We start from the raw sequence: 27,085 nt of genomic DNA, 5'->3' as shown, positions 1-27,085 counted from the left end.
ATGATCCTTCTGTCAAGTCCGATTTTTCTTTACAATGAGAGGGGTGAAATATAAGCTGGTTTATATTTCACCCCTCTCACTGTAAAGAAAAATCAGTTCTGTTGAAGGGTCATGAGGACTGGAAACGTCAACTCTTTTCTTCTCCGCCGATGCTGCCAGACCTGCTGAGTTTTTCCAGGTAATTCTGTTTTTGTTTTGGATTTCCAGCATCCGCAGTTTTTTGTTTTTATCCCTCTGTCAAGGTAATTTCTTGTATTTTGATTCTGCATAGTTTAATGTTTAAATGTGTGCCATCAATTTTCAACAAGTAAGGTTGTGGGGATTACAGTTTTCATAGAAATATGTATAGAAGCAGAGGATACAATCCCAAAAATACTGCTGAGCATTTTGGAAAATTCTGGAACCCTATTTAATAGATTTTTGTTTTGATCTGTGTAATTTAAATAGATCAATGTACCCGATTACAACAGGCAGCATTGTGGAATGTGACCCTCAAAATACCAGTTGAAAGAAAGCATTGATTCTCAACTATTAAAAATGGAAGTTAATTTATTCAGCCTATGTAAATGAGTGGCACTGAGAGTAAGGCATTTTATCTATCCCATCAAGAAGTGTCCAGAAAACAAACCAAGCCAAAGCTACCTTAATTTGCTTGCTGATTGGTGGAAACAATAGGAATGCATTCACATTGACTTGCATTTAGGTAGTCAGTGCATTAGCAAATATTCCAAGGTTCTTTACTGAAGAAGAAAAGAGGTTGTTGAAGGCATTGATGAGTTTGTGAGGTAATCAACTGCTTGATAAATCTTGAAAAGGCTTTATGAAATTATGAAGAGGAGCAGCAAGGCAGGAGGTTTAAGAGTTCCAGAGCACAGAGATGGGTCTCCAGTGGTGGAACAGAGATTGCCCAATAAAGGGCAGAGTCAAAAGAGCAGAGGGTCCATTCGGTTATTTGAACATTCAGGGCCTATTAAATTAACATGATCCTTATTGTGGACATTTTTCCTGATCTAGTTAGGACCTATATCCCTGATTTTCAAATTTACAGGTAGATGTACAGGAAGGTAGTACAGGAAGCGATAATTGAAAGGTTATATTTTTATTGGATAGCTAGTAATGAAAATCTTTTTGCTTTCCATGTAATAAAATGCTTCAACTTTCAGTAAATCCCCCAGCTTTGGCCATCCCACTCCAGGTAAACCCAATTGAATATTCCTTGCATTTGTTGCATTTTCTTTCATTGAACAATATGAACAATACTTTTAAATTGTTCTCAAGCCAAACAATACAGCTTATCCCTTGAATAAAGGGTTACCAAGTGACACAAATTGATTTGACGTCAATTTTCTCCAAGTGGTTGACTCCACAGGAAAAAAGAAAGATATAATCAATCTTATTAAGAAAACCATCAACCTTTTCCAGTTAGCTGAATCTGATTTGCTTACCTTAGATTGTGGTATCCAAGAACAACTTTGCATTTCATTAAAAGTTAAATAAATTATTCTAACTGTGTTATCATCTTCTACGCAGGATCATCATTCATCATTAAATATCAAAGGTCATAGCTATCAGTATTATCTTAACACAAAAAGAGTGGCTCAATTCTTAAAATTCATGAGTTGGGTAAACTGGAGTGATTAGCCAATATCACACTTTCACGAATGCTCTTCTTCAGGAACATTAAAGAGGAGAACAAGACAATCGAATGTACTTCAACAAAACAACAGCTATTATTTGAGGGGCAAGTTTACCCAGTGAAATATCACAACAATCTAAAGCAAGGACATTTCCTCATGCCAATTAGGCAACATAAGCCTAGAAATGACTGTGATACCATAACATTTTTGTATGACATCTCTGAAAACTGTTCTTACTGAGCTGCTAACTTGCCTAAAAAAAATTGGATAACTGCTGTTAAAATAACTAATTAGAATGTATTATGAATATACTCAGCATTCCTGCTTAACATCACAACAGTCACTCCTAGGCAATTTTCTTCTTCGTAAGTTCTATATTTAGAATTTCAGCGAATGATAAATCAATTGATTTGTGTGTTTTTCCCTCTTTTGTTTTGCATCTTGAGGAATTGTCACAGAAAAGTAGCAGAACATACATAATTACTTCATGTTATTAAAAAACTTATCATGTGACAAGAAAAAGTCTGTAAACACTGGAAATGTAAGATGAATATGTAAAGGGACCAAAGTTGACTTTAGAGAGACAGTGGGTAAGCATTGGGCTGAGCCTCATTTGAATAAAGCTAGTGAGTTACAATTGCTCAGCTAGTGCTAACAGGCACCGAGTGGAACAGGTGATTCTATCTTATGGGAGGAATTTTACAGTCCCATTATGGTGGGGGCGGGGCAGTAAAATGCGGTGAGCCGCTCAAACGTTCATCGACTTCAGCAGGACAGTAAAATCCCACCGGCATAAAAATCTGCCTTAAGATAGGGGAAAAAAGATCACGGGAAGTGGTGCTATGGTGGGATGGGTGGAGGGTATGTGGTGGCACAGCCATGCCAATAGCAAGCCAGCAGGTTCCTGTGGCAAAAGTCGGAGTATTCATGTTCCTCCTTGTACCATAAATATCATGCACAAAATATTTACTTACCAGTTTCCAGAGTGCCTTGTGGGTGGAATTTTCCGTGCCCGCTGGCATAGGGTGCCTTTGTCGTACAATATGGCGAGAAGGCCAAAAATCGGTTACACAACGTTGTGAAACCAGTTTGCAATTGTCCGCTTTGACCGTTAACAGTGGGCCACATCTCCTACTGTCGGATGTCGGGAACATCATTGTAATACATCTGAATATCATTATAAGCCTAGCTCGTCAGAATCAGCCCCACACGCTGGATCATCACGCCAACATGTTTCACAACTGTACATAAGCAATGTACACCTGGTGAGCTGCACTTCGCTCGGGACTTTGAGGTTAGTTTGCTCCAGGCAGCACACAGTCATCAGCACCACATCATTTTCCAGGCGGCTCACAAGCAGGTCTCTACCTATCAGACCAACCATAAGGCAAGGGTGGCTAGGCCTTGCTTGGAGAAGGGGGAGAAGTGACCTCAGGCAAAGGAAAAGGCTGCAGGGCAAGGGCTGTGCTAAGGAAGTGGGGCATCCCAGGGTGTGTGCGGGGGTACAAGTTGATCTGTGCAAGTGGCCTCAAGTTGGTGACAGCTGAGGAGGCCCAATGGAGATGTGAGGGTCTGTGGGAGAGTGAATGGCAATGTCCCATGAGCTGGCAGTGAGAGATGCCAGTGAACGTGTGATGGGCTTCAGTGTGTAAGTTTAGAGTGTTGAGATGGTGGCCTTACCTGGCAGCATGGATGAGAGCATTCATCATCTATGTGCATTCAAGCAGCATTGGCACTGATCACCACCGCCATCGCCTACCAAGTCGGAGTGGTAATGTTGCTGCCCATCTTGTGGCCAGAGCGGGGGTAGAGGACATCATATTGGGCCTCCACGGCGTCCAAAAGGTGCTTGAGGAATGCGTCACTAAACCAGGGACTGCAGTCTTCTCAACTTTCGGGGCCATATCTTCTTTGCAGCACTCCTGGGCTGGAAGCACTGAGAGGTATGCGCATGAGTGCACTTTAAATGTGGTGCATGGCAAGATGATGGCATGGCGGGTGAATTGGAGCCCGCCCACCATCAAAACAGCGTGTTTCCCAAGAATGCATGAATAATGAGGCGGGATTGGGATGATACGGCGTGAAAAGCCACCATTGCTTCCAGCAGATAAAACGTCCTTTTCCCTGCCTGCTACCGCACTTAGTGCAAATCTGGGACAATTCCGCTCCTAAAGTGACAGCTATGGCTTTTGGTTAGATCATTCAATGCCTAGCACCAATAAATGGAGTCTGCATGGTGCATGCTCTGTCCATTGGTGCCTCAAATTTGCATCAGTTCTTACAAATGGCCACAGGAACCTAATTTGCATATTAAATATAGGGTTCCACTTTGAAAATGCGGGTGTTCTGGCCAACAATTTCCATCATGGATCTTAAAGTCGCAACTTTTGCTTGATAACACTGCCATGAAGCAACTTGGGGTGCTTTCCTATGCTAAATGTGCAAAATAAATACAAGTTGTTCTTGTTGCTAATTCACAGCATCCAATATTTGGAAATTTTACTACAAATAAAAATAACACTACTGTATATTTCAATGAGATTACAATGATCCACAAGATGTTAATCCAATCAATGTTCTAAGCAGTAATAAAATTATATCTTGATAATAGTATTTGACAAATTGCTTTCTCTTAGCTCAATTTCATTTCCATTAACCATGCAAATATCAAAATCCCACATCAATTAGCATTCATAATGTTGCTGTGTCTTCAGTTTTTACAGCAATAAACATTAAAGGAATGGTGATGTGCAAGAGATCATACACCTAAATATTAGACAAATTATAAGATAACATATTTTATTATTAATTATCCATGGAAGTAGCTTATTATTTAAAAAAATAATTTCTTAACTTGCCCATGGACTTCAATTGCCATTTACATTGTAATGGTTGAGTATGGTAATATCACACATTAGTGATTTGTTACATTTTTGGGATATGGTGATAATGGCAAAAACAGCATTTATTGCCCATCTCTAAATGCCCTTGAGAACATGGTGATGAGGCGACTTCTTGAATTGTTAGAGTTCATTTGGTGAAGGTACACACCCACTATGCCTTAGGTAGGTGTTCCAGGATTTTATCCCAGTGATGTTGCAGAAGCCTTGACAAATTGCCGCAGAATGTATAGTGCAGACTAGAGTCACAGTATGACAGTGGTGGAAGGAGTGGATGCCTAAGTTAATGGATGGATTCATACTTCACTACATTTACAGTGTCCAAGATATTTGGGCTCCATAGATGTATATGATGTTTGCTACAATTAGGCATAATATTTTGATTTTTCGTTCCTGGTGCTGAAACTTGCCCATTGAAAATGCAGATTGGAAACTTAGGTGAATGCTACATACGGTTTCCCAATCAATTAAATTAATGGACTGAAAATAGTGCACAACACATGCCAAAATTTCTGATAGGCGCTTCTGATGGCTAGAAGCCCATTGGCAAGTTGTTATTTCACAAATAACCAATTACTTCTGTGGATGAGGCTGGCCCTGGAAAGCCAAGTCTGAAAATTAAATCTGTAAATTTTAAATGCTTGTTCCCATTAATTTGCATATCATTTCAGTAGCTGGTACGAACAGATTTCTGCGAGTTAATTTAGGATTAATCACTGGCGATGGAACTGCACAAAGTGCAACCTTTTCTAAGTGTTCAGGTTTGTAAAATTTAAACCAAGCAAATCAGCAAAGAAGATATAAAGGTGAAATCTGAATGGTGTTGTCTGGGTTTTGAGGGCTGGTTTATTGGGGCTTGGGTGAGACAAGTGAGTTTAACCATCCCTGCATTATATCATTCCCCATAGCTCCTAACAACCTTTGCAGTTTACTGGCAACACAATTTAAATCATTTAGGAATGTGAAGATTAATCTTGAGTTATGCTAATAATGCTAATAGATTTTAAGAAGGTTAGAGAGAGAAAAGTGACTTTTGCGAAACCAGCAGGCAATTGATATGTAGTGTTTATAAGCTGAGTTTTCATAAGAAAAATTGATTTTATGTACTACAGGCTAAGGTTGGTCTTTTACTCAGCGAAGTGGAACAAGAGTTGCCCCACTGAAATACCTTCGGCTGATAGAGATTGATTAATTGTGTTGAAGCCTCTCACATGACCATCTCCCCTTCCTTCCCTAATCTATGTTAAGTAACGGTGGTACCACAATATATGGTGTCAACTAAAACTAAAGCATTTTTTTTTCAGACAGAGATAAAAGACTTCAACAGGCTTAAAGAAGGATGCACCAGTTTGATGGAATATTAAACTCAGTCGCCAAGAAAGAAGAGTATAAAAACTTTAGTTAGGGCCACTTCCTCCTCATAAAAATAGATACTAAGGAACCTTCACCTCTGGCTACTATGGAACTTCATTAAAAGGGAAACTGAAATACAATAACTCCTCTGACAGACTGTGTTTATTCAAATTGACAAGAAGTCAGAGTTATTCCAGGATGCAAGAGACCTCACATTTTTCTTCATAATGGTCCAAGCACAGCAGATCTAACATCTTCCCTGTGGCACTTCAGTGTTTTTGGTGTGGAGCTCTTACTAATCAGTTGTCTAGCTAGGCATCTGTATAGTAATCTTGCACCTTAAGGTTCCAGTGTGAATGGGTATTACAGATGAGAATCATCTTTATAACAGTCACCCAATCCTGCTGCTGCTCACATCTACCATTTTCTACAATTCATTGTGCAAGGGGCCAAAATTGGCAACTTTAGAATGAAAGCTAAACTACTGAAGCCATTGCCTAAATGGTCACTGAGAGCGATACCTCTTTTAATGTGATAAATAAAAGCAAAATGTTGCAGATGTTGAAAATCTGAAATAAAAGCACAAAATGCTGGAAAAACTCAGCAGCTCTGTTTCTCTCTTTTAATGCGTGTGAGTGGTGCAAGCGGAGATGTCTAAAATTCATGCCTGAGTGAAAGCTCCTTATTTTTGTATATTAAACTGCATTGTGCCTGGGATAAGACCCTTAGATTCATCACAGTCACAATTTCATGGTGACAGACTGTCAAAAATAACCGCTCTTTCCTAACAATGTATTTCCTTGTGGTGTATCTCAGCTTGCCAATAAAAAAAATTGTGTATGTATGACAGAGGTGGCTGTTTATTTTTAATCGCCTTGAGATGTATTTAACTACCCTTATGTTAGAAGTCATTTTGATGTAGTTTCACTGCTGTAGCTGAAAATGCCTCTTCTTTCAAGGGCATCCACAGCAGAGATATGTAAAGATAATCATCTTCATATTGTTCAGCAGGCCTGTGTTCTGTAGAAGTTTGGGCATTTTGTTTCTTTCATGCTTAAAGAAGTATGGAAATAAGGATACAGGCACACTTTCAAGGGCACTGTCACTTTTTCTTGGGCCAACTATAAGCTTGTTTGAGCATAGTGCTGCAGAAGGAGCAATTCCTTTTAATGTGTCTGCTCTATCTCTGACTGAGAATGCAAGTCAGCCATTTTTCTAAGGAAGTCTCTAGTACATTTTCAATCTGTCACTGTAGAGATGAATAGTAAGTACATCTTTGTAGGTCACTTCTGCAGCTTAATATTTGCTGGTATTAATTGTAGCTATCCATTCAAAGAATGGGATATCTGCAGCTTGTTGCAAACTTTCAAATCAGGTTTATTTGGCATCCATTCACAGCAAACTGATTAACAGTACGTTGCTCCTATGTACCCACAGCAGCATGTCATTTTTCATGATAAAAGGCAACGGCGTAATGCATATCCAATCAATTGAAACAACGGTAAAGTCTGAGCTGAAGGTTTGAGTGCCTCTACGTTCTTATATACAGAAGGGGGAAGTTGCATATTATGCCAGTTGTTTTCGAGTTGTTCTACATTTTAAAAAACGAAAGGTCAGTTTTATGCTGTATGGTCCCTTAGGATTGTCAGGTTAACATGCTGTATGAATCTCTAATCAATGCACATTATTCTACAAAATTATTACTGTTCTATAACTGTTTATAATATGATATACTCTGGTCTATAATTGCCAAAGATCTATTTGAAGTATAAATTTTACAATTATTACTTTTAAAAGAATGTCTGTGAGCACCATTACTGCAATGGTTCAAATTGAATGGATGATTCAAAGTTTATAATGAAATTATTTTAAGCTAAATAATATCAAAATTGGAATTAAATTTGATGCATGACAATATCTATTCTAATATTTTAAGGAAATATTTAAGTTTAAATCCCTTGGAAGAACTTGCTTTGATTCATCACATTTTGTTGCTTATCTATATTAATCTCTTTTTTTCTACATTACTTCTCCCATAATAGTAAATTCTCCTCTCCCTGCAGTATACACCATTTTCTCAAAAGGTAGGAACCCTCTGCTAAAATCTGTCACATTTGTGCTAGTGTCTTAGCTGAAGCACCTTCAGCACTGAGTTAAAAGATTATGGGCTCAAGTCCCACCCCAGGACCTGAGCACTAACCTTGTTGATGTTTCAATGGAGTGTTGCATTTTCAGAATGAGGTATGAAAAATCAAGGTCACTTCTGCTTGTTCAAGTGGATATAAAATACCTCAATGCTTGTGTGAAGAACAACAGCAAGTTTCCCTGATGTCTTGACCAACATTCCTTCTTCAACCAGCACCATAACTAACTGACCATTCATCTCAGTTGCTGTGTGCAAACTGGCTGTTTCATTTCCCTTTATAACAATGTGACTGTGTTTCAAAGATAAATTCTTTGGATGCCAGGTGCTTGCTATGTTGTGATGTAAATGCAAGATTTGTTCTTCTTATTTGCTAAGTGGAGTTCAGAACAACATTTTAATTCTTTACACTTTTCTTTAGGAAATTCCTACCAATTGTGGCTGTAGTAAGAGCATAACAGCTCTGTGTGGAAAGCTAAGCAAGAAACTATATTATAGAATTCTACAGCATAGAAACAGGTCTTAAAAGAACCCGAAATCTCTACTTTAGTAATTTATACACATATATTTTCAGTTCTTTGTTCTTACTCCTCAATTTCTTACCCTTCAAGGAATTAAAAAAGAGACTTGCATTTATATAGCACCTTTCATAACCACAGGATGTTCCAAAGTGCTTTGCAGCACTTTTGAAGTATAGTCACTGTTGTAGTGCAGGAAGGGCAGCAGCCAATTTGTGTACAGCAAACTGCCACAAATAGCAAGGTGACAATGGCCAGATAATCTATTTTTGTGATTATGATTGAAGGATGAATGTTGGCCAGGACACAGGAGATAACTCCACTATTTGCTTTCATGTCCACTTGAGAGGTTAGAAGGGACCTCAGTTTAATGCCACATTTGAAAAATGGATAATAAGTGGCGTCCTTAGTTTTCCTATCAAAATTAACCACCTCACATTACATTATATCGAAATTCATTTGATATATCTGCCTATACAGACTTTCCTAAATCTTGCCTATACTTCACATTATTGGCTGTGATAAAAGCAAAATACTGCAGATACTGGAAATCTGAAACAAAAACAGAAAATGCTGGAAAAACTCAGCAGGTCTGGCAGCATCTGTGGAGAGAGAAACAGGCTTTACGTTTCAAGTCCGTATGACCCTTCTTTGGCTCTGAAGAAGGGTCATACGGACTTGAAACGTCAACTCTGTTGATCGCTCCACGGATGCTATCAAACCTGCTGAGCGTTTCCAGCATTTTCTGTTTTTGTTTTACATTATTAGCTATGTCTCCCCAAATTGGTATAATCAGTAAATGTTGACACTAATCTCCAATTCTTGAGTCCAATGCATTTATGTATATGTATACAACAGTGTCCACAACATGGAATTCTGTGGGATACCACTTCCCACCAGACTGAAGAACATTCCTTAACTCCTGCACTCTCTTTCTGTTTTGTAGCCATCTTTCAATCCATTCTGCTACATAAGGCAGAGCATTCAGATTGCCAATCCTCTTAATTGAATGCAGAAGCATCTACAAATTATTAACCTACTTTGACATGCACTCAATTGCATTAAAAATATCTATATAAAACAACAGGCTCTTTTCATTTACCCTTAAATTAAGAGTGGCACAATATTATGGTTTCATTTTTATTTTTACCTGAAATTTTTGTCGTAATACGGGTGGTAACTGGCAGCCCAAATCCTTTCACTGTGCTCGCTCTTATTGTGAAAGAGTATGTTGTTCCTGGGTAAAGCCCAACAAATAAGTGGTGTGTCTCATTTCGTTGTTTGAACACCCTCCCTCTTTGGCTAGATAGTTCCACATTAGGGTCAAAGGAACCAGCAGCCTTGTAGGTTATCTAAAAAAACAAACAAAAGTCACTTTTATAAACTGCGGATTACTCAAATAAAATTTCTGTAATGGTCCATTTGCTATTTGGAGAGCTCTGAAGCACTGGCACCAAATCTGCTATTTCCATCCGGTCCATGGTGTGTATAAAGAAACTTAACTGCTAGTGAATGAGCCCATTACAGTTGCCATTCACATCAGCTCAAGTGACATCCAGACACTGAAAGACAGGGCTATGATTTATTTAATAGTGAATTATTTTTATGTGAGCTTCTCTCTAAACTTAATCACTGACTGCAATTTCAAATAAGCTGTCAAGTTATTATAACTTGCATTTCCTCCCCATAACTTGCTTTCCTTCATATGGTAAAAAAATTGAACATGTTAATTTGTGAAAACATAGCATCTTTTTGTGTTCTTCTTGATGTGTCGCCACATTCTAATTTCAACTTACTGAAAATCAACACAATTCAGAGGTTGCTTTGCTCAACAGGCTTACCACATCACCACACAGAATCTCAGCTATAATTTCATCAGATGGTAAAAATGGAATCAATTTTAAAGGCAAATGTGCAGCATTTTATCTCTAAATCAAACACACTGAAACAAGAATACATTTTGTTGGGAGGGATGTATTGTCAATAAAAAAAAGAGTTTGGTATGCTCAGAGTAAATGAGAAATATAATGATATTTTATGGTAATGACATATAGAAACCATCTGAAAGCTGTACAAAAAATACAATAATAGTAAATATAAAGATTCGTACTTTCAAAAGTAGATGTGCAGAATCCTAGTACTGTTACTAATAACAGGATAGCTAGTGTGTATTTACTATATAAATGTATTACTTCCCTTGTCGTTGATTTTCTAGCCTCAAGAAGCTAAATATTTATTTCCCTCTGTCAGGATATCACTGCATGATTTCTGATATGGTACTTCGCAAAAGTGAACATTATATTGAGATGTAATGTCCTAGAGAGTGCATTGAAAACTGCAACACAGCAAACAAATGCTTTCATTTGTCCATCAATATTTATGGAATAAAAAACATGAAACATAAAAGTACTGTAATGAAAGTATAAATTATAACGTGACAAATTTCTGTATGTCTATAGTCTAGAAGTGTTCTTTGAAAAAAAAACACTGCTGGTATATCAGTTGCTGGAAGTAAATGTCACACTCACTCATGTTGATTCTTGAAGTAAAATGTCATGGTGTATATAAATCATAGGATATTTTACAAGGAATATATGTATGAAATATTATCATGCAAAGAATAGTATTAGTTTCTCTGAAGACAAAGCCAGATTCAATATTTTATACCTTTCTATTTCTCACATTGCTTCCATCCAAATTTGTTTTCATTTTTCACAAAGCATAAATTATTCAAGATAAGCTATGAAACAAGTAATGTTATTTGCCTAGTTTAGAATATGTGTTATCTGTGTGAGAGGCCAGGTTCTGCATTGTGTGTTCCGAATTGGCTGTAACGGTACAATGTGACATGAGTTTTGCTACTTTCTGTCCAATTCCTAACGGGCAAAGGCACAGCCCAAAACCAACTCCAACTGACATCTTTTCACACTCAATTGGCAATCACACTCAAATGCGCCATAGGTATGGAAATTAGAAAATGGTACATTAGTTCAATCAGGGGTCTGGTTTGAAGTCGGGCCTGAGATCAATGGTTGGAATAGACAAAAGGGAGGTTTGCAATTAATTGTACTATTTCTGACTTGGGAGGGCTTGATATGGAACTCGGCAACTGAAGTGGGATGATGTTGCATTTCTCAGCACTATCCTTGTTCACCATCATGACCACAAAATTAATAACGAAACATATTGAAAAATTATTTATTGGTTTTTTAAATAAAGTCAGTTTAAATAGGTTTTAATACTTTATTCAGCACAGTACAAGAAACAGCAGATGACTTAAATGACCTGGACAGAACAAAACTTTAAGAGTTTAGCTTTATTACTGGAGTGAATACCATCAGTGTTCGTCAATTGATATCAAGTCACTTTGTTCAACAGAAAGAATCCTTTTGAACACTATGGCATGAATTTTCACTTCCATGTCGAGAATGTAGAGTTAGGAGAATTCCCGGCTCTGAGAACCTGACTCCTGAAAAACTGCCCCAAAAGTTCCTATTTTCATTCCGGGGTTGGGGGGGGGAGCTGTGAGGGATGTGGGGTGTAATGAGGGTGGTGCCTGCCCACCCCGGAAACAGTCCGGAGGCAGCACAGGAGTTACTGGGTGCGGAAGTGGGCTGGGCAAAGGCCAGACTCGGTGATGCAGCACTTTGTCCCAGCTACAAATAAACCCCAGTAAAACAAAAAAACAGCCCTAGTGCTCACCCACTCACATCCCCTCACTCCCCCAAATATTCCCTCTGCCTCTTCCATGCCAGTTCATGCCACCTCACGGCTCCCACCCACCCTACATGGCCCCACATATTCTCCATGCCAACCTTTGCCACCACCCAATCCCCATGTCCTTTATAGCTGCTATGCCAACCTATGCCTCTCCACACATCCCTTTGGACCTTTATAGCCCTAATGCTAACTCAGTGCCAAACCATGCCCCCCACACATCACCCTTTGCCCTGACAACCTCCATGCCAACTCACCCAGTATCTGCCATGGGCAGACTTCAGAACCCATGCTGAGATTGAATAATGCTCTTAAATGTCTATTGATGAATTCATTATTTAATAAAAACACTCTCATTGATATAAAAACATTCACCCCATTTACCTCCCTTCAAATATTTAACCCCTTACAAGAACAAGCATCTATATTAATAGTTCCACTTCAAAGACTTCATTATCACTTGAAGCTGTCAATCAAACAGTAAACTGGCAGGCACCCTACTGTGATAATGGAAGGTTATGAATTCAGTCATGCAACACTAATCGGATAATGCAAGCCCTCAGGTTTATGTCAACAGACAGAGTGAAATGGCAAGCACGGATTGATTTTAAATTGCAGTTTTCTCATATATTAAAAAGACAGGATATTTAAATTCCTTGACAGCTTGCCAAGGCCCTTTGATAGTCCTATTTGGCAGTTCCAATGAGCTTGACAGTTTCAATGAGTTTATCCACTTTTTACACCCATTCATGTCAAATTTTAACAATTCCAAGCATCACCTTACCTTTCCAAAAGGTGTCCTGGGACCATATCCATTAGGGTACCTTACCTCTCCAAATAACTCTGTTAACTTTAGACTTTCTCCGACCAGGTATAAAGTGCACTGGCCAAAATCAGGTCAACCTGAAGGCAACTGCACTTTAAAATGTGCAGTTGCCTCTGTGAGCCACGGATGTGTAAAGTGTGACCCTCCTCCTCCCCCCAACCATGAAAATGGTGATGGCCAGGTTTGGGCGGCACACTTCCTGATCCGGGCCCCCACAGCATTATTGCTCAGGGGGGTGGGGGTCCTCCCTGTCGGCGTGAAAATTAGTTTCCCATTGCTTCAATCAGAAAAAAGGTGATAACACCAATTAAGGATTCTGATTAAACTATGGCTGGGATTTTCCAATCCCGCCGAAAGTCAATGGACTTTTGGTTGGCCTGCCGCATCCCCCGTGGCCATGGTGGGGCCGGAAAATCCCGACCTATGTTATCCTACCTATTTGCATGAGCTACACTCTGACCAACATTCTTCCCTTAACCAACAGCAGCAAGTACAGTTGAGCTAGTTATTTACCTCTGTATTTTCAGTGGGATGTTGCTGTTGTCAGAAATGGTCATTTTGTTTGCTCCTTCTCAAGAGCAGTTAGGGATGGGCAACAAATGCTGGCTTTGACGGCAATGCTCACGTAACATCCCGTGTACGAATAAAAAAATTCGTTTTGGAGGTCAATGCTCCAACCATTGCCCCCTCTTAACTCTCATAACTGAACAGGGTTTAAGGAGCAGAAAGACCACACCCCCTCAACTCCCACACACACCACCAGGGCTATTTAAAGGTATCATCAGCTATTTATTTAGTTGCTGGTTGTTTTCTCCTGGTTGGTGATATGATTAGACAAGCATTTGGTGTATTCCATAGTTCTCTCAAGTTGCAATGGTTTACAGGGAGTGGTGTGCCAGGTGCTGAAAGGCATTTTCTTGATTTCAAGACTTCAGAGCAAACCAGTTGCTCCAAGACATGCGTGCAGTGGTAAGTAGTCATTCCCCTTGGAATATAGCTTGCCTGGAAGAATGAACAGAGGCCATGGAGAGTAGGATAAGCTGCTGGAAGAGGGAGGAGGAGAAGGAAGAGAAGGACCCTCAGCAGCAGGTCATATCCACTCGGGGTTTTCAGGGGTTAATTCTATTAGCTGAATTTCAGCAAGGTGCAATGTGTGAGACATCTGCGTTTCAAAAGAATGTTCTCATTGAAATTTTTCACTTACTGCAACCATGCCTGCAACCTCAGAGCTGGGCAAGGACTGCATTGCAGTTGAATCCTTCCAAGCAGGAGCTGGAGATGTTTATAACATCTCACGCTGTTGTGAAAAGGAGGTTACTGAGGCTCTATTCAGAAAGAGCTAACCATATTTCATTCCCTCTTGGCAAAGACCGGCAGGCGGAATGAGCATGCTATTTTTCTAAGAGCGTAATCGATTACAATACTGCTAAGTCAAAGGTCCTTGTGGTTAGGTACTTGCCTGCAGAGGCTATGACAGCATTTAAAAGTAAACTAAAGGATGATCAACATTTTAATTCAGATTGCTCATAATGAACAATGTAGATTTACAATTAATTTGACAGTAGAACAAATAGGGCCAGTGGGTACATTTGGCATCTAACATCCCTGGGTGGATTGGTAGGAGCAGGAGGGGATGCAGGGAGCCACGGATTGCACACACATTGCTTTACAGGCACTGCATGTCAAGTCTACTATATACTGGAACTGAAAGGTACTTCACGCCCTCACTGTCCAGCTGGTGAGCGACTATAGACAACAGCACATGCAGGTCAGCGCTAGTATCCTGGCAACAGTCATATTGCTTTTATTCTGTGGCCGTTCACTATGCCAGCTGCATTTGAGCCATCACCAAACTGTAGCTTTGGGTGACAAAGTCCATCCACTGATGACATGGCTCATGACACCAGTGCACAACTCATGCACACATGCATGGCATACATACAATGAAAACCATGTTGCTACACAAAATGAGATAGAGCAGTCCATTGCTGAAACAGTGGGCTGAATTATACAGGGTGCTAGATTCCCCAACCCCTGGCTGTTAATAGGCTGGAGGCAGGAATTCCACCCATCTAGGTCAGGGTGTCCTACTTGGACAGAGCCAGAAGCTCTCCAGAACTTTGAGACAGAGGTGTGCGTCACTGGATCGATTTGGGTCAGTGGTTGGAAATCTTGCTGGGTGCCAAGCTGGCAGGTCCCAGCTAGGGTAAAGCAGAGCTGGGGTTTGAGAGACGATGGTGGAAAGAAACCTGGGGGGATTACATCTTGTGGGGTGGGCCCATTAAAGCGGGAACCCCCGCCACCACCAGCTTGCAGAAGGAAACCTTGCCATGCTGGCCACTTGGCATGGGCCTCTCCCACTGTTGGTTAAATCCCGGTGGCAACAGAATGAGGCCCTTAAATGGGTGGGGAGGTGGAAGGCAGTCCCCCTGCTGGATTTAATGAGCCACCTCACCTTCACGTCCATTGGCAGGGCTGTGTTAAATCAGCCTAATGCTTCTGTTGTGTGGACCACTCCGGAGGAGACCTACAGTACCTGGCAAAGAGGGTGTCAAGATTCGTGGTGTTCTGTTACAATCATGCCATCCTGAGGAGCTGCCCTTGCAGTGAGGGACTGAGGAGAAGGAGAATGAGCAAAAGGAAGAGCAGATGTAACTTAGATAACCCCTTTCTGACAGAGTTGCCACTGAAAAATTCATCTGAGTGTGACGCCAGTAACCGCAAACACAATTCCTCATTAACCAACAGCTCCATACCTCACCTTCCTTTGGTCATTGACCGTCACAGTGCCTACCTGATCACAAGTAGGAATGAAAAAGCAACCACAAAAATTGAGCAGTGGCTGAGGCTGCTGGCACAATTGGTAGGATACGGCATTTTAGGTGCATTCATTGACCTTGACCACTCATGCGAGGTCATTGAACTTCTTGCAGCAGTGCATCCAGGTTCTAGGGGCTTAACTCCTGGCATTTACCTCCAAAACTATCTTCTCCTGTTGCCTTCTAAGTGTGCTGGACCCTTGCAGATACAGACATCTCTCCTCCTCTCCACCTGCTCCACCAAGGCCTCAGGTGCAACATCCAAAAACCTGGAGCACGCTGTCTCCCCACATTGTGCCATTCTTCACTGTTTCCCTGGTCAACTTCTTGCATAACTCAATAGCACCTGGCTCTAACCACAAAGTGCTTCCCCTTCAAGAGGTGCAAGTTGGCTTGAACTGATGCCAGGAAGTAATGATTTTGGGTCCCCTCATGTGTGCAGCCAATGAATAACATGGTAAGCACTTCCTGCACACAGAAATCAGACTAATGAGCAGACAGCACGAAGTTGGTGTGCTGCCCACATTTCAATCAATGGTGCAGGTTAATCAAGCATTGTCCATTTTCAAGGCTATCTAATTTAGCCTGAGAAGGTGTTATTCTACTGTGTAGTTTTCCACTGAGCATGTCTTTTGTAACTCTTATTTCTATTTTTACCAGATTTTTGAAAATTTTTAAATAATTCCTGAAAAAGTTCCTAGAATTCTTTTCTCCTTAAAGGAAAAACCAAGAACACAGCTTCCTAATTATCTATTTTTAACTCTGAAAGTAATATGTGTATTCTGCAATATAAAGTTTAGCATTAAAAATTTAGCCCCGTGCTTCAGGGTTCGATGTTGTTTCCATCAGTACTATTAGTTACTGTGGAACTGAAGATTACAGAGTTAACTCTAGATCAAATCAAAACTATCTCATTGATATCATTCATGCTGAGCTGTAACTAGAAAATCTGCATGAATCATAATCAAATGCAAATATCTTATATATATATCCAATGGAATAAAGGTATATTTTTCAATAATAATCCAGATTTAATTAGCTCTGTTATCAGGTGGTGCTCCGGTCCAGTGTTTACAATGATAAATGTCATTCCTTTGCATACATTCTTCAATCCTTCCAGTGCTCTATGAGTGCTTTCCTGCAATTATAGGGTATCAAAAAACCAAGAGGCAGAAAAAGAATGATTGATAGCTATATGTTGCTTTACCTCATAGAGGGTAATTATTCCATTAGTTTCGTTTGGTGGCTTCCACTGTAGATATATCTTCTCCTCAAATGGACCTCCTTGAATTGATTCCAAGGGCACCAGGTCAGGCACTGTTAGGCAGAAATTTAATAATAAAGGGTAACAGGATTAGTAGAGAAAATAAAAAAAAGCTTCAGTAAACACGAAAATGACTCCTGAGGATCTGAAGCCCTTTCCAGTTATAATAGTCTCTAATATGTATTCATACTCATTTGTAGTCAATCCCTTTGGGTCTGTCCCAGGAGTCCATCCTTTAAGCTGTTTTGCATAGCTTATTGAATACCTAAATGAATGTCAGGGTATGAATCTTAACTAGACAACCAGCAGTGTGATGAGAAATTGTAAAATGATCTTTAAGCATAGGTACCTGTTATCAGTCATAAAAAGTCACAAACTGACCTGCCTTACAACTCTCAATTACAATGGCACAAAGTATCTACCTACTCAAAGAACAAATAATGTTATGAAAATAATTTTTTGTCATTAATTAATTAGTAACTCTCTGATTTTGTGATTGTGATCAGTTTCATTCACCAATAGGGAGCATAAAGCCTTTGAAAAAAAATATAACTTTACCTGTTAAATGCTATAATGCTTGCATTTCTATTGAGAACTATAACTGGGAGTGTAGGGGTGGGGGGCAGATATTAACTGCCAGCAAATTTCTGGTGGCAAACCCTTGGTTTCAAGTTTATTTGCTACATCCACCACAATTATAGTATCAAGCTACAGCAAACTTAACTTCTGAGCATCATTAGCATGCTGCTGGGTCCATTTTCTGTGTTGGGTAGGCAGGCTATAGGTGGTACAGAGCACTGTTCAAGTGGGGAGAGAAAATAGAAATGTAGTAGTAATAGGCGATAGCATAGTTAAGGGAATAGATACTGTTCTCTGCAGCAAAGACAGGGTCCTGAAGGCTGTGTTGCCTACTTGGTGCCAAAGTTAAGGACAGCATCTCTTCTGGGCTGGAGCGGAACTTGGGGTGGGGGGAGGAGGATCTAGTTTCATGATCCATGTAGGGACCAACGACATAGGTAGGATTAGGAAAGAGGTTCTGTTGAGGGACTATGACCAGTTTGGGGCTAAATGAAAAAGCAGAACCACAAAGGTAACAATCTCCAGATTACTACGTGAGCCACATGCAAATTGGGTTCCGATTCATGGGGCACTGGACCAGTGCTGGGGAAGACCAGAGCTGTAATGTTGGGCGGGCTTCATTTGAACCATGCTGGGACCAGTGACCTGGCGAATCATGTAACTAGGGCTTTAAACTAATTAGTTGGGGCAAGGGTGCAATTGAAGGGAAGTTTAAAAAATCAAAAAGAAATGATAGAGCCAGAGGTGCAAGATAGTGAAGAGGCGAATGATTATTAAAGTGTGACAGGAAGGGGCAGAAAATATAAACAGAAGAGTGCAGCAGAAATTAGAACCAGAATGAGTAATAATGGTAAAAAGTCAAAGCTTAAGGTTCTTTATTTCAATGCACGCAGCATTTATAACAAGATAGATGATTTGACAGCACAAATAGAAATAAATGAATATCATCAAATGGCTATTAAAGAGACATGGTTGCAAGGTGACCAAGACTGGGAACTCAATATTCAAGGGTTTTCGACGTTCTGGAAAATTAGGCAAAAAGGAAAAAGAGGTGGGGTAGCTTTGTTAGTGAAGGAAAGTATCAGTGCGGTGGTGAAGATGCAATAGATCATGATGTGGAATCAGTTAGGGTGGAAATAAGGAATAGCAAGGGGAAGAAGTCACAGGTGGAGTCATCTACGGGCCCCTGAAGAGTTGCCTCACTGTAGGACAAAGTATAAATCAGGAAATAATGGAGGCATGTAAGAAGGTCACTACAATTGTCATGGGTGACTTTAATCTGCATATTGATTGGACAAATCAAATTGGCAGGGATGACAAAAGACAAATTTGTATAGTGCATTAGGGATCGTTTCTAAAAGCAATACATTGCAGAACCTACCCAAGAACAGGCTTTTTTAGATCTAGTAAAGTGTAATGAGGTAGGATTAATAAGAGATATCGTAGTTAAGGATCTTCTAGGCAGTAGCGATCACAGCACGGTAAAATTTCAAATTCAGTTTGAGGGCGAGGAATTTGGATCTCAAACAGGTGTCCTCAACTTAAATAAGGGTAATTACAGAGGTATGAAGAAAGAGTTGTCTAAAGTGGGCTGGGAAAACAGATTAAGGGGAAGGTCAGTGGACAAGCAGTGGCAGACATTTAGGCAGATATTTCATAACGCTCAGCAAAAATTTATCCCAGTCAAAAAGAAGGACTCTATGAGAAGGATGAACCACCCATGGTTAACATAGCTGATCAAGGAGATTATCCAATCAAAAACTAAGGCATACAAAGCGGTAAAAAGTCGTGGTAGGCTAGAGGATTGGGCATTTTCTGGAACCAGCAGCGGATGACTAAAAAGCTAATAAAGAGGGAGAAAATTGACTATGAAAGTAAATTGGCAAGAAATATAAAAACAAACAGCAAGAGCTTCTACAGGTATATAAAAAGAGAGTGGCTAAAGTGAGCATGGCACCCTTGGAGGACGCAACTGGAGAATTGATAACGGGGAACAGGGAAATGGCAGATCCTTTAAACCAATATTTTGCATCGGTCTTCACGTTGGAGGGCACTATAAACATCTCAAAAATATCAGATAAGCAAGGAGCTAATGGGAGGAAAGATCTTGTAACAGTCACTATCACGAGGGACAAAGTATTTGACAAACTAATGGGACTAAAGGCAGGCAAGTTGCCAGGACCTGATGGCCTGCATCCAAGGGTTTTCAAGGAAGTGGCTGCAGAGATAATGGGGGCGTTGGTCAAAATATTCCAGAACTCACTCGATTCCGGGAGGATCCCAGCGGATTGGAAAACTGCTAATGTGATGCCCCTGTTCAAGAAGGGAGGGAGACAAAAAGCAAGAAACTATAGGCCAGTCAGCCTAACAATGGTCACTGGGAAAATGCTAGACTCTATTATTAAGGAAGAAATAGCAGGACATTTAGAAAAGCTTAACGCAATCAAACAGAGTCAACATGGTTTTGTGAAAGGGAAATCATGTTTGACAAATTTGCTAGAGTTCTTTGAGGATGTAACAAGCAAATTTGATAAAGGTATTGGGTAGATGTATTTGGATTTCCAGAAGACATTCGATAAGGTGCCACATGAAAGGTTATTGCACAAGATAGGAGCTCACAGTATTGAGGGTAATGTATTAGCATGGATTGAGGATTGGTTAACACACAGAAGACAGAGTTGGGATTAATGGATCTTTCTCAGGTTGGAAAGACTAATTTGTGGAGTACCACAAGGATCAGTCCTAGGGCCTCAATTATTGGCTATCTATACTAATGACTTGGAGGAGGGGCCAGAGTGTAATGTATCCAAATTTTCTGATAATACGAGAATAGTTGGGGGGGCATGTTGTGATGAGGACATAAGGAATCTGCAAGGTGATATAGATAGGTTGAGTGAGTGGGCAAAGACTTGGCAGCTGGAGTTTAATGTAGGAAAGTGTGTGATCATGCACTTTGGTAGGAAGAATCAAAGGCAGAGTATTATTTAATTGGAGAGACACTCCAAAAAGTGCAGCACAGGAGGATCTGGGTGTTCTTCTGTACGAAACACAAAAAGTTAGCATGCAGGTGCAGCAAGTAATTAAGAAGGCAAATGGAATTTTGGCCTGTATTACTAGGGGGGTTGGAAGTTAAAAATAATGAAGTCACATTACTACTGTACAGAGTGTTGGTGAGGCTGCACCTGGAGTATTGTGTGCAGTTTTGATCCCTGTATTTAAGAAAGGATATACTTCCATTGGAGGCAGTTCAAAAGAGATTTACTAGGCTGATTCCTGGGATGAAAGGGTTGACTTATCTAGAATGACTAAATGGGTTAGGCCTTTATTCATTAGAGTTTAGAAGAATGAGGGGTAATCTTATTGAAACGTACAAGATTCTGAGGGGTCTTGACAGGGTAAATGTTGAGAAAATGTTACCACTAGCGGGGGAATCTCGAACTAGGGGACTTAGTTACAGAATAAGGGGATGCTCATTTAAAACTGAGATGTGAAGGAATTTCTCCTCTCAGAGGGTAGTGAACGTCTGGAATTCTCTACCCCAGAGAGTTGTGGAGGCCAGATCACTGAAAGCATATAAAGAGGAGGTAGGTAGATTTGTGAAATATCGAGAAGATGAGGGCTATGAGGAGCTGGCATGAAAAAGTAGTTGAGATTTGGGGCAGATCAGCCATGCTGCAGAATTTTCCCCTTGACGATTTGGGGGTGGGACCTGCTCGCCAAGGGGAAAATGACGCGGGATGACATCAGGAGGAATCCCTGACATCATTCCAGTCCATTTAAATCTTCAGGAAGGCGGGCAGACAGCGAAATCAGCTGTCCGCCCGCCGACCTGTCAATGTCCAATTAAGGCCATTGGCAGGCTAATCAACCTTGTTAAAAACCCTGCCCATCCAAGGTTAAGGTTGGCGGGCAGGCCAGGAGCCCCTGCGGGCTCCAGGTTATTCATGAAACTTCATCCACTGGCGGGATGAAGTTTCATGCCCGTTTTCTAAAAATTTAATAAACTTTATGTGTTTCTTATTGACATGTCCAATCTCGTGTTACATTGTCATGAGAGGGACATGTTAATAATTTTAATATTTCTCTATTTTTTTGACTTTTCTTACCTGTCAGTAATCTCCCCGAGACGGGACTTTGCCTCAGGGAGCAGAGCAGGCCGCTCAAAATGGCAGTGTGCCCCGTTTCGGCAGCGGGGGTCAGGTGCCTACTCACCCATCGAGGGCTAAATTCTGCTCATGATCTTATCGAATACAGGGGCAGGCTTGAGGGGCCAAATGGCCTACTCCTGCTCATATTTCTTATGTTCTTATGATGCCGATAGCATGTGTGAATTAGAACCCTAAGCATCTTTAATTTCAGTAGGTTTGGGTGGCTTTCCATCACTTGGAAGTGACTCAGGACATTTTAATTGGCCATTCCCAGCTTCCACTGTGTGGATAGATTTAAAACTGCCAATGTGTGTTTCACTGGCATGTTTGCCCACGTGTTTCAATATCCTGTGCCCATAAGTAACAGATCCATCATGATACATTTACAAGTAATTTCATTGTATTCCCAATGTCAGATTAGTTAAGTAATGTTTGATAAGATATTCAGTTAAATTCTAAAATATTACTGACCCACTTGCTGGGAAGAGTCTTCTGAGTGTGGTATTTTCATTTAATTTATTCAAATGCTTTGTTAATGAATTTGACATTACACAAACTATAGCTAAATTATTCATGACATTTATACAGTGCAGGAAAAGAAAACTGTAATTAAAAGGGTGATGCCCAATAAATAGAGCAAAGATAACTTGGAAATAGGAATGACCCATTGTGTGGCAGGTAGTCGGCAAGACTTGCTGACACCGACAAAGTTATTGACAAAGAAAGAGCATTAATTTGTTCAAGCAATATAGCAAGACACAGCCATTTGTTAGTGCTAACCTGCAAGTCATCAAACTGGCACAAGTCCAACATTTAATTTACTATTTCAATAATTTTCTTCCTCACCTAGGTTGGCCTTTGAGATTATGTATCCAGGGTTGGGAGGAGGGGGGGCAGTGGTGGCTGTGGGAATGTGAATTTTCACTTTTACCTCTAGGTGGTGGTGGGGGGGGTGGGGTGGTGGGTGATGTGGAGACATGAGGTTTAATACCTGTCAATTTTCCTTTCTATCAGTGGAAATGCAAATTGGGCAGAGTATTAACTGGGGCCCAATTCACTGTTTTCAGTCCTGTCTTCTTTAAAACACACAGTTCCTGTACCTACCACACTGAATTTTTAAAGTGACCACAATTATTATATTATTCTCCCCACTCTCGATATAAACAATTGAGGGAGTTGTGTACTATATTTTTATGTAACAGCTTCCACAAAAATGCAGTATATGAATATTTATAGCCAAACATAAGAGCAAGTGGAATGAAATTCCAGGTAGTACAGCTATACTGGTGCCAGCTGCTCAGGTAGCTTGACACAGATCCCATTCTGGGAGCAAGGTCATCAGCATGGATAGCGCAAAGGAATGTTACGTGCAAAAGAATATTAGCAATATCAATGCCAACAAAGGCCTGGAAAAGCTGCTCCATGCCACTCTGAGAGTAGAGAAGAAACCCAATAAAGGCCCAATGACTCCTGTGCAGAAATGTCAGTCTAGATTATGTGCCCAAGTTACAGGAGGAGGGGCTTTAACCCACAACCCTGTGACTGAGAGGTGAGAATGCTACTCCCAGAGCCAAGGCTGTTACTTCAAAAATAAAATGATCAATAAAATGATTATCTTGGTTCTGAAGGATTCATATTCTGGCAATGGGAAATCAGTGGGAGAGGCCATTAAATCTTATTCCCGGCACTGAGATGTACAAAACCAGTTCCATTCCTGAGCTATTCTCCAACAGCTCAAAGATAGAACTTAACCCTGGGCAGCAATCACTTTGAAAACAAAATATTGATAATTATTTTTTAATCTAGGTTCCCCAGGCCACACCGCATATACATGCAACAGTGGTTAGTACACTTCTCTTCACTGGGTGTATCACCTTCACATGGAAGCTGAGTCTCAACTGAGGTGCAGAAGTAGGAACTGCCAGCCACTGAGGCTCAGAGCCTGCTCCTGTCACTGCTCCCAGTTCTGTCATTTTCAATGTAATGGAACAATGCAAATTCTGCCCCCCACAAGTTAACACAGAAACTCCCAGAAACGGCAGAGGTGCCATGATTGTGTTGGTCTTCAACCAGAATTATGGCAGAAGGTCAGTGGACACCCCCAGCCTCTACCCAAGGAGCTTCAGAGCCATTATCTGTTAATGCCAGATGCTTAAATAGTACTATTCTCTTTAAAATATTGGAAGCTCTATGGAATTCTGGGGTTGCCTGAGCCAGCCAGGTTTTTGAGAGGTCAAATAGTCTAAATATCCTGTGGTGTTAATAATGCCACATTATGATAAATGAAATTAAAATTAAGATCAATATAACTCATGCTTCCTGGGTTATCCTTGTCTCACCTGTCTTTGCTCAGCTTCTCTTCTATTTTACTTATAGCTCAATAATATACACAATTAGTTTCCTGCAGCTTTTGTTTTTATTTTCTATTTTTAAACATCAAATATACCCATTCATCTCTGCCTCTGCTATACCACTGTTTCTTTTGAAAACCAGTCTGTGTGGTTAATTATTTTGCTAATTGAGACTCAAGACGTTGTTATTTGGCTTTGCCTAATCACTGAAGCAATCAGCTGGCACCTATGATGTTTTTATCTAAAGTCACATCCAATGCCAATTCAGCAAATTATAACATCAGGCAAGCAGACACTGCAGAAATGAGATATCTTGTGGTGTTGGAAAGGAGTAATAGATACACTGTCAGGTTTTGATGAAATACCAAACACATTTACGCCACACCTAATTTTTCTCTGTGATTATACACTTCCATGTTTATTTTTTAATGGATATAGATCTAATATGATACATAATACATCAATGCAAGACAGAAAAAAAAAACTAAAGTTTCATTTTTCAATGATTCACCATGTTGATTTAATCTCCAGTCTGGCCATACACATTCTTTACTTCTCGTACTAGTCAGTTATTTTAGTTATGATTGTTGTATTTGTGTCAAGTGTTTGCAAATAAAATGATACATTTTATATAAAGCAGTGTATTTTATACCTTATAGATTTAGTTGCCTTCACATATTGGAATTACCTTCCAGAGTAGGAATAAATAGATCTTTTTTGAAGTGGCAGGCGGTGACTATTGGGGTACCACAGGGATCAATGCTTCAGTCCCAGCTATTCACAATATATATCAATGCCTTAGATGAGGGAACCAAATGTAATACTTCCAAGTTTGCTGATAACATAAAACTAGGTGGGAATGTGAGTGGTGAAGAAGATGTTAAGAGGCTTCAAGGCGATTTAGACGAGTTGAGTGAGTTGGCAAATACATGGCAGATGCAGTATAACATTGGTAACTGTGAAGTTATCCACTTTGGTAGGAAAAACGGAGACCAGAATTTTCCCATTGGCGATTTGGGGGAGGGGCCCGCTTGCCGACAGGAAAATGACAAGGGATGACGTTGGGAGGTCCCTTTAAATTTTCAGGAAGGCGGGTGGACAGCGAAATCAGCTGTCTGCTCACCGATCTGTCAATGGCCAATTGAAGCCATTGACAGGGTAATTAAAGTAATTAAAGACCCTAAAAACAAAAAAACTGCGGATGCTGGAAATCCAAAACAAAAACAGAATTACCTGGAAAAACTCAGCAGGTCTGGCAGCATCGGCGGAGAAGAAAAGAGTTGACGTTTCGAGTCCTCATGACCCTTCGACAGAACTTGAGTGAATCCAAGAAAGGGGTGAAATATAAGCTGGTTTAAGGTGTGTGTGGGGTTGGGGGTGTGGGGGGGGGGGGGGCGGGGTGGTGTTTGGGTTGGGGGAGAGAAGTGGAGGGGGTTGGTGTGGTTGTAGGGACAAACAAGCAGTGATAGAAGCAGATCATCAAAAGATGTCGCAGACAACAGAACAAAAGAACACATAGGTGTTAAAGTTGGTGATATTATCTAAACAAATGTGCTAATTAAGAACGGATGGTAGGGCACTCAAGGTATAGCTCTAGTGGGGGTGGGGGGAGCATAAAGGATTTAAAATATTTAAAAATAATGGAAATAGGTGGGAAAAGAAAAATCTATATAAATTATTGGAAAAAAAACAAAAGGAAAGGGGAAACAGAAAGGGGGTGGGGATGGAGGGGGGAGCTCAAGACCTAAAGTTGTTGAATTCAATATTCAGTCCGGAAGGCTGTAAAGTGCCTAGTCGGAAGATGAGGTGTTGTTCCTCCAGTTTGCGTTGGGCTTCACTGGAACAATGCAGCAAGCCAAGGACAGACATGTGGGCAAGAGAGCAGGGTGGAGTGTTAAAATGGCAAGCGACAGAGAGGTTTGGGTCATTCTTGCGGAAAGATCGCAGGTGTTCTGCAAAGCGGTCGCCCAGTTTACGTTTTGTCTCTCCAATGTAGAGGAGACCACATTGGGAGCAACGAATGCAGTAGACTAAGTTGGGGGAGATGCAAGTGAAATGCTGCTTCACTTGAAAAGAGTGTTTGGGCCCTTGGCCAGTGAGGAGAGAGGAAGTGAAGGGGCAGGTGTTGCATCTTTTGCGTGGGCATGGGGTGGTGCCATAGGAGAGGGTTGAGGAGTAGGGGGTGATGGAGGAGTGGACCAGGGTGATAGGGGGGGTGAAGGGAAAAATTTACTAATTTTGCTTCCAATCTCCACCCCTCCATCATTTTCACATGGTCCATCTCTGACACTTCCATTCCCTTCCTTGACCTCTCTGTCTCAATCTCTGGTGATAGATTGTCCACCAATATCCATTACAAGCCTACCGACTCCAACAACTGCCTTGACTACAGCTCCTCACACCCCGCTTCCTGTAAGGACTCCATCCCATTCTCTCAGTTCCTTCGCCTCCGATGATGCTACCTTCAAAAACAGTTCCTCTGACACGTCCTCCTTCTTCCTTAACTGAGGTTTTCCACCCACGGTCATTGACAGGGCCCTCAACCGTGTCCGGCCCATCTCCCGCGCATCCGCCCTCACGCCTTCTCCTCCCTCCCAGAAACATGACATGGCCCCCCTTGTCCTCACTTATCACCCCACCAGCCTCCACATTCAAAGGATCATCCTCCGCCATTTCCGCCAACTCCAGCATGCCACAACCACCAAACACATCTTCCCTTCACCCCCCCCCCAAACGGCATTCCATAGGGATCATTCCCTCCGGGACACCCTGGTCCATTCTTCCATTATCCCCTACTCCTCAACCCCCTCCTATGGCACCACCCCATGCC

General features: G+C 40.8%; 1 protein-coding gene across 1 annotated transcript in view; it reads right to left on the bottom strand.

The window, feature by feature from the left end:
- ptprt (protein tyrosine phosphatase receptor type T) overlaps window positions 1-27,085 on the bottom strand; it is a 1,444,026-nt gene that overhangs the window by 472,908 nt on the left and 944,033 nt on the right. Inside the window, exons 9-10 of the mRNA XM_041204432.1 lie at window positions 17,121-17,230; window positions 9,702-9,903 (exon numbers count right to left, since the gene is read on the bottom strand). Coding sequence (XP_041060366.1) covers window positions 9,702-9,903; window positions 17,121-17,230 — 312 coding nt within the window. The remainder of the gene's footprint in view (window positions 1-9,701; window positions 9,904-17,120; window positions 17,231-27,085) is intronic.

This window comes from Carcharodon carcharias, chromosome 14, assembly GCF_017639515.1.
Source record: "Carcharodon carcharias isolate sCarCar2 chromosome 14, sCarCar2.pri, whole genome shotgun sequence".
Lineage (NCBI taxonomy): Eukaryota > Metazoa > Chordata > Chondrichthyes > Lamniformes > Lamnidae > Carcharodon > Carcharodon carcharias.
The sequence above is the reverse complement of the archived record's forward strand: the minus strand, read 5'-3'. Positions and strand labels throughout refer to the sequence as shown.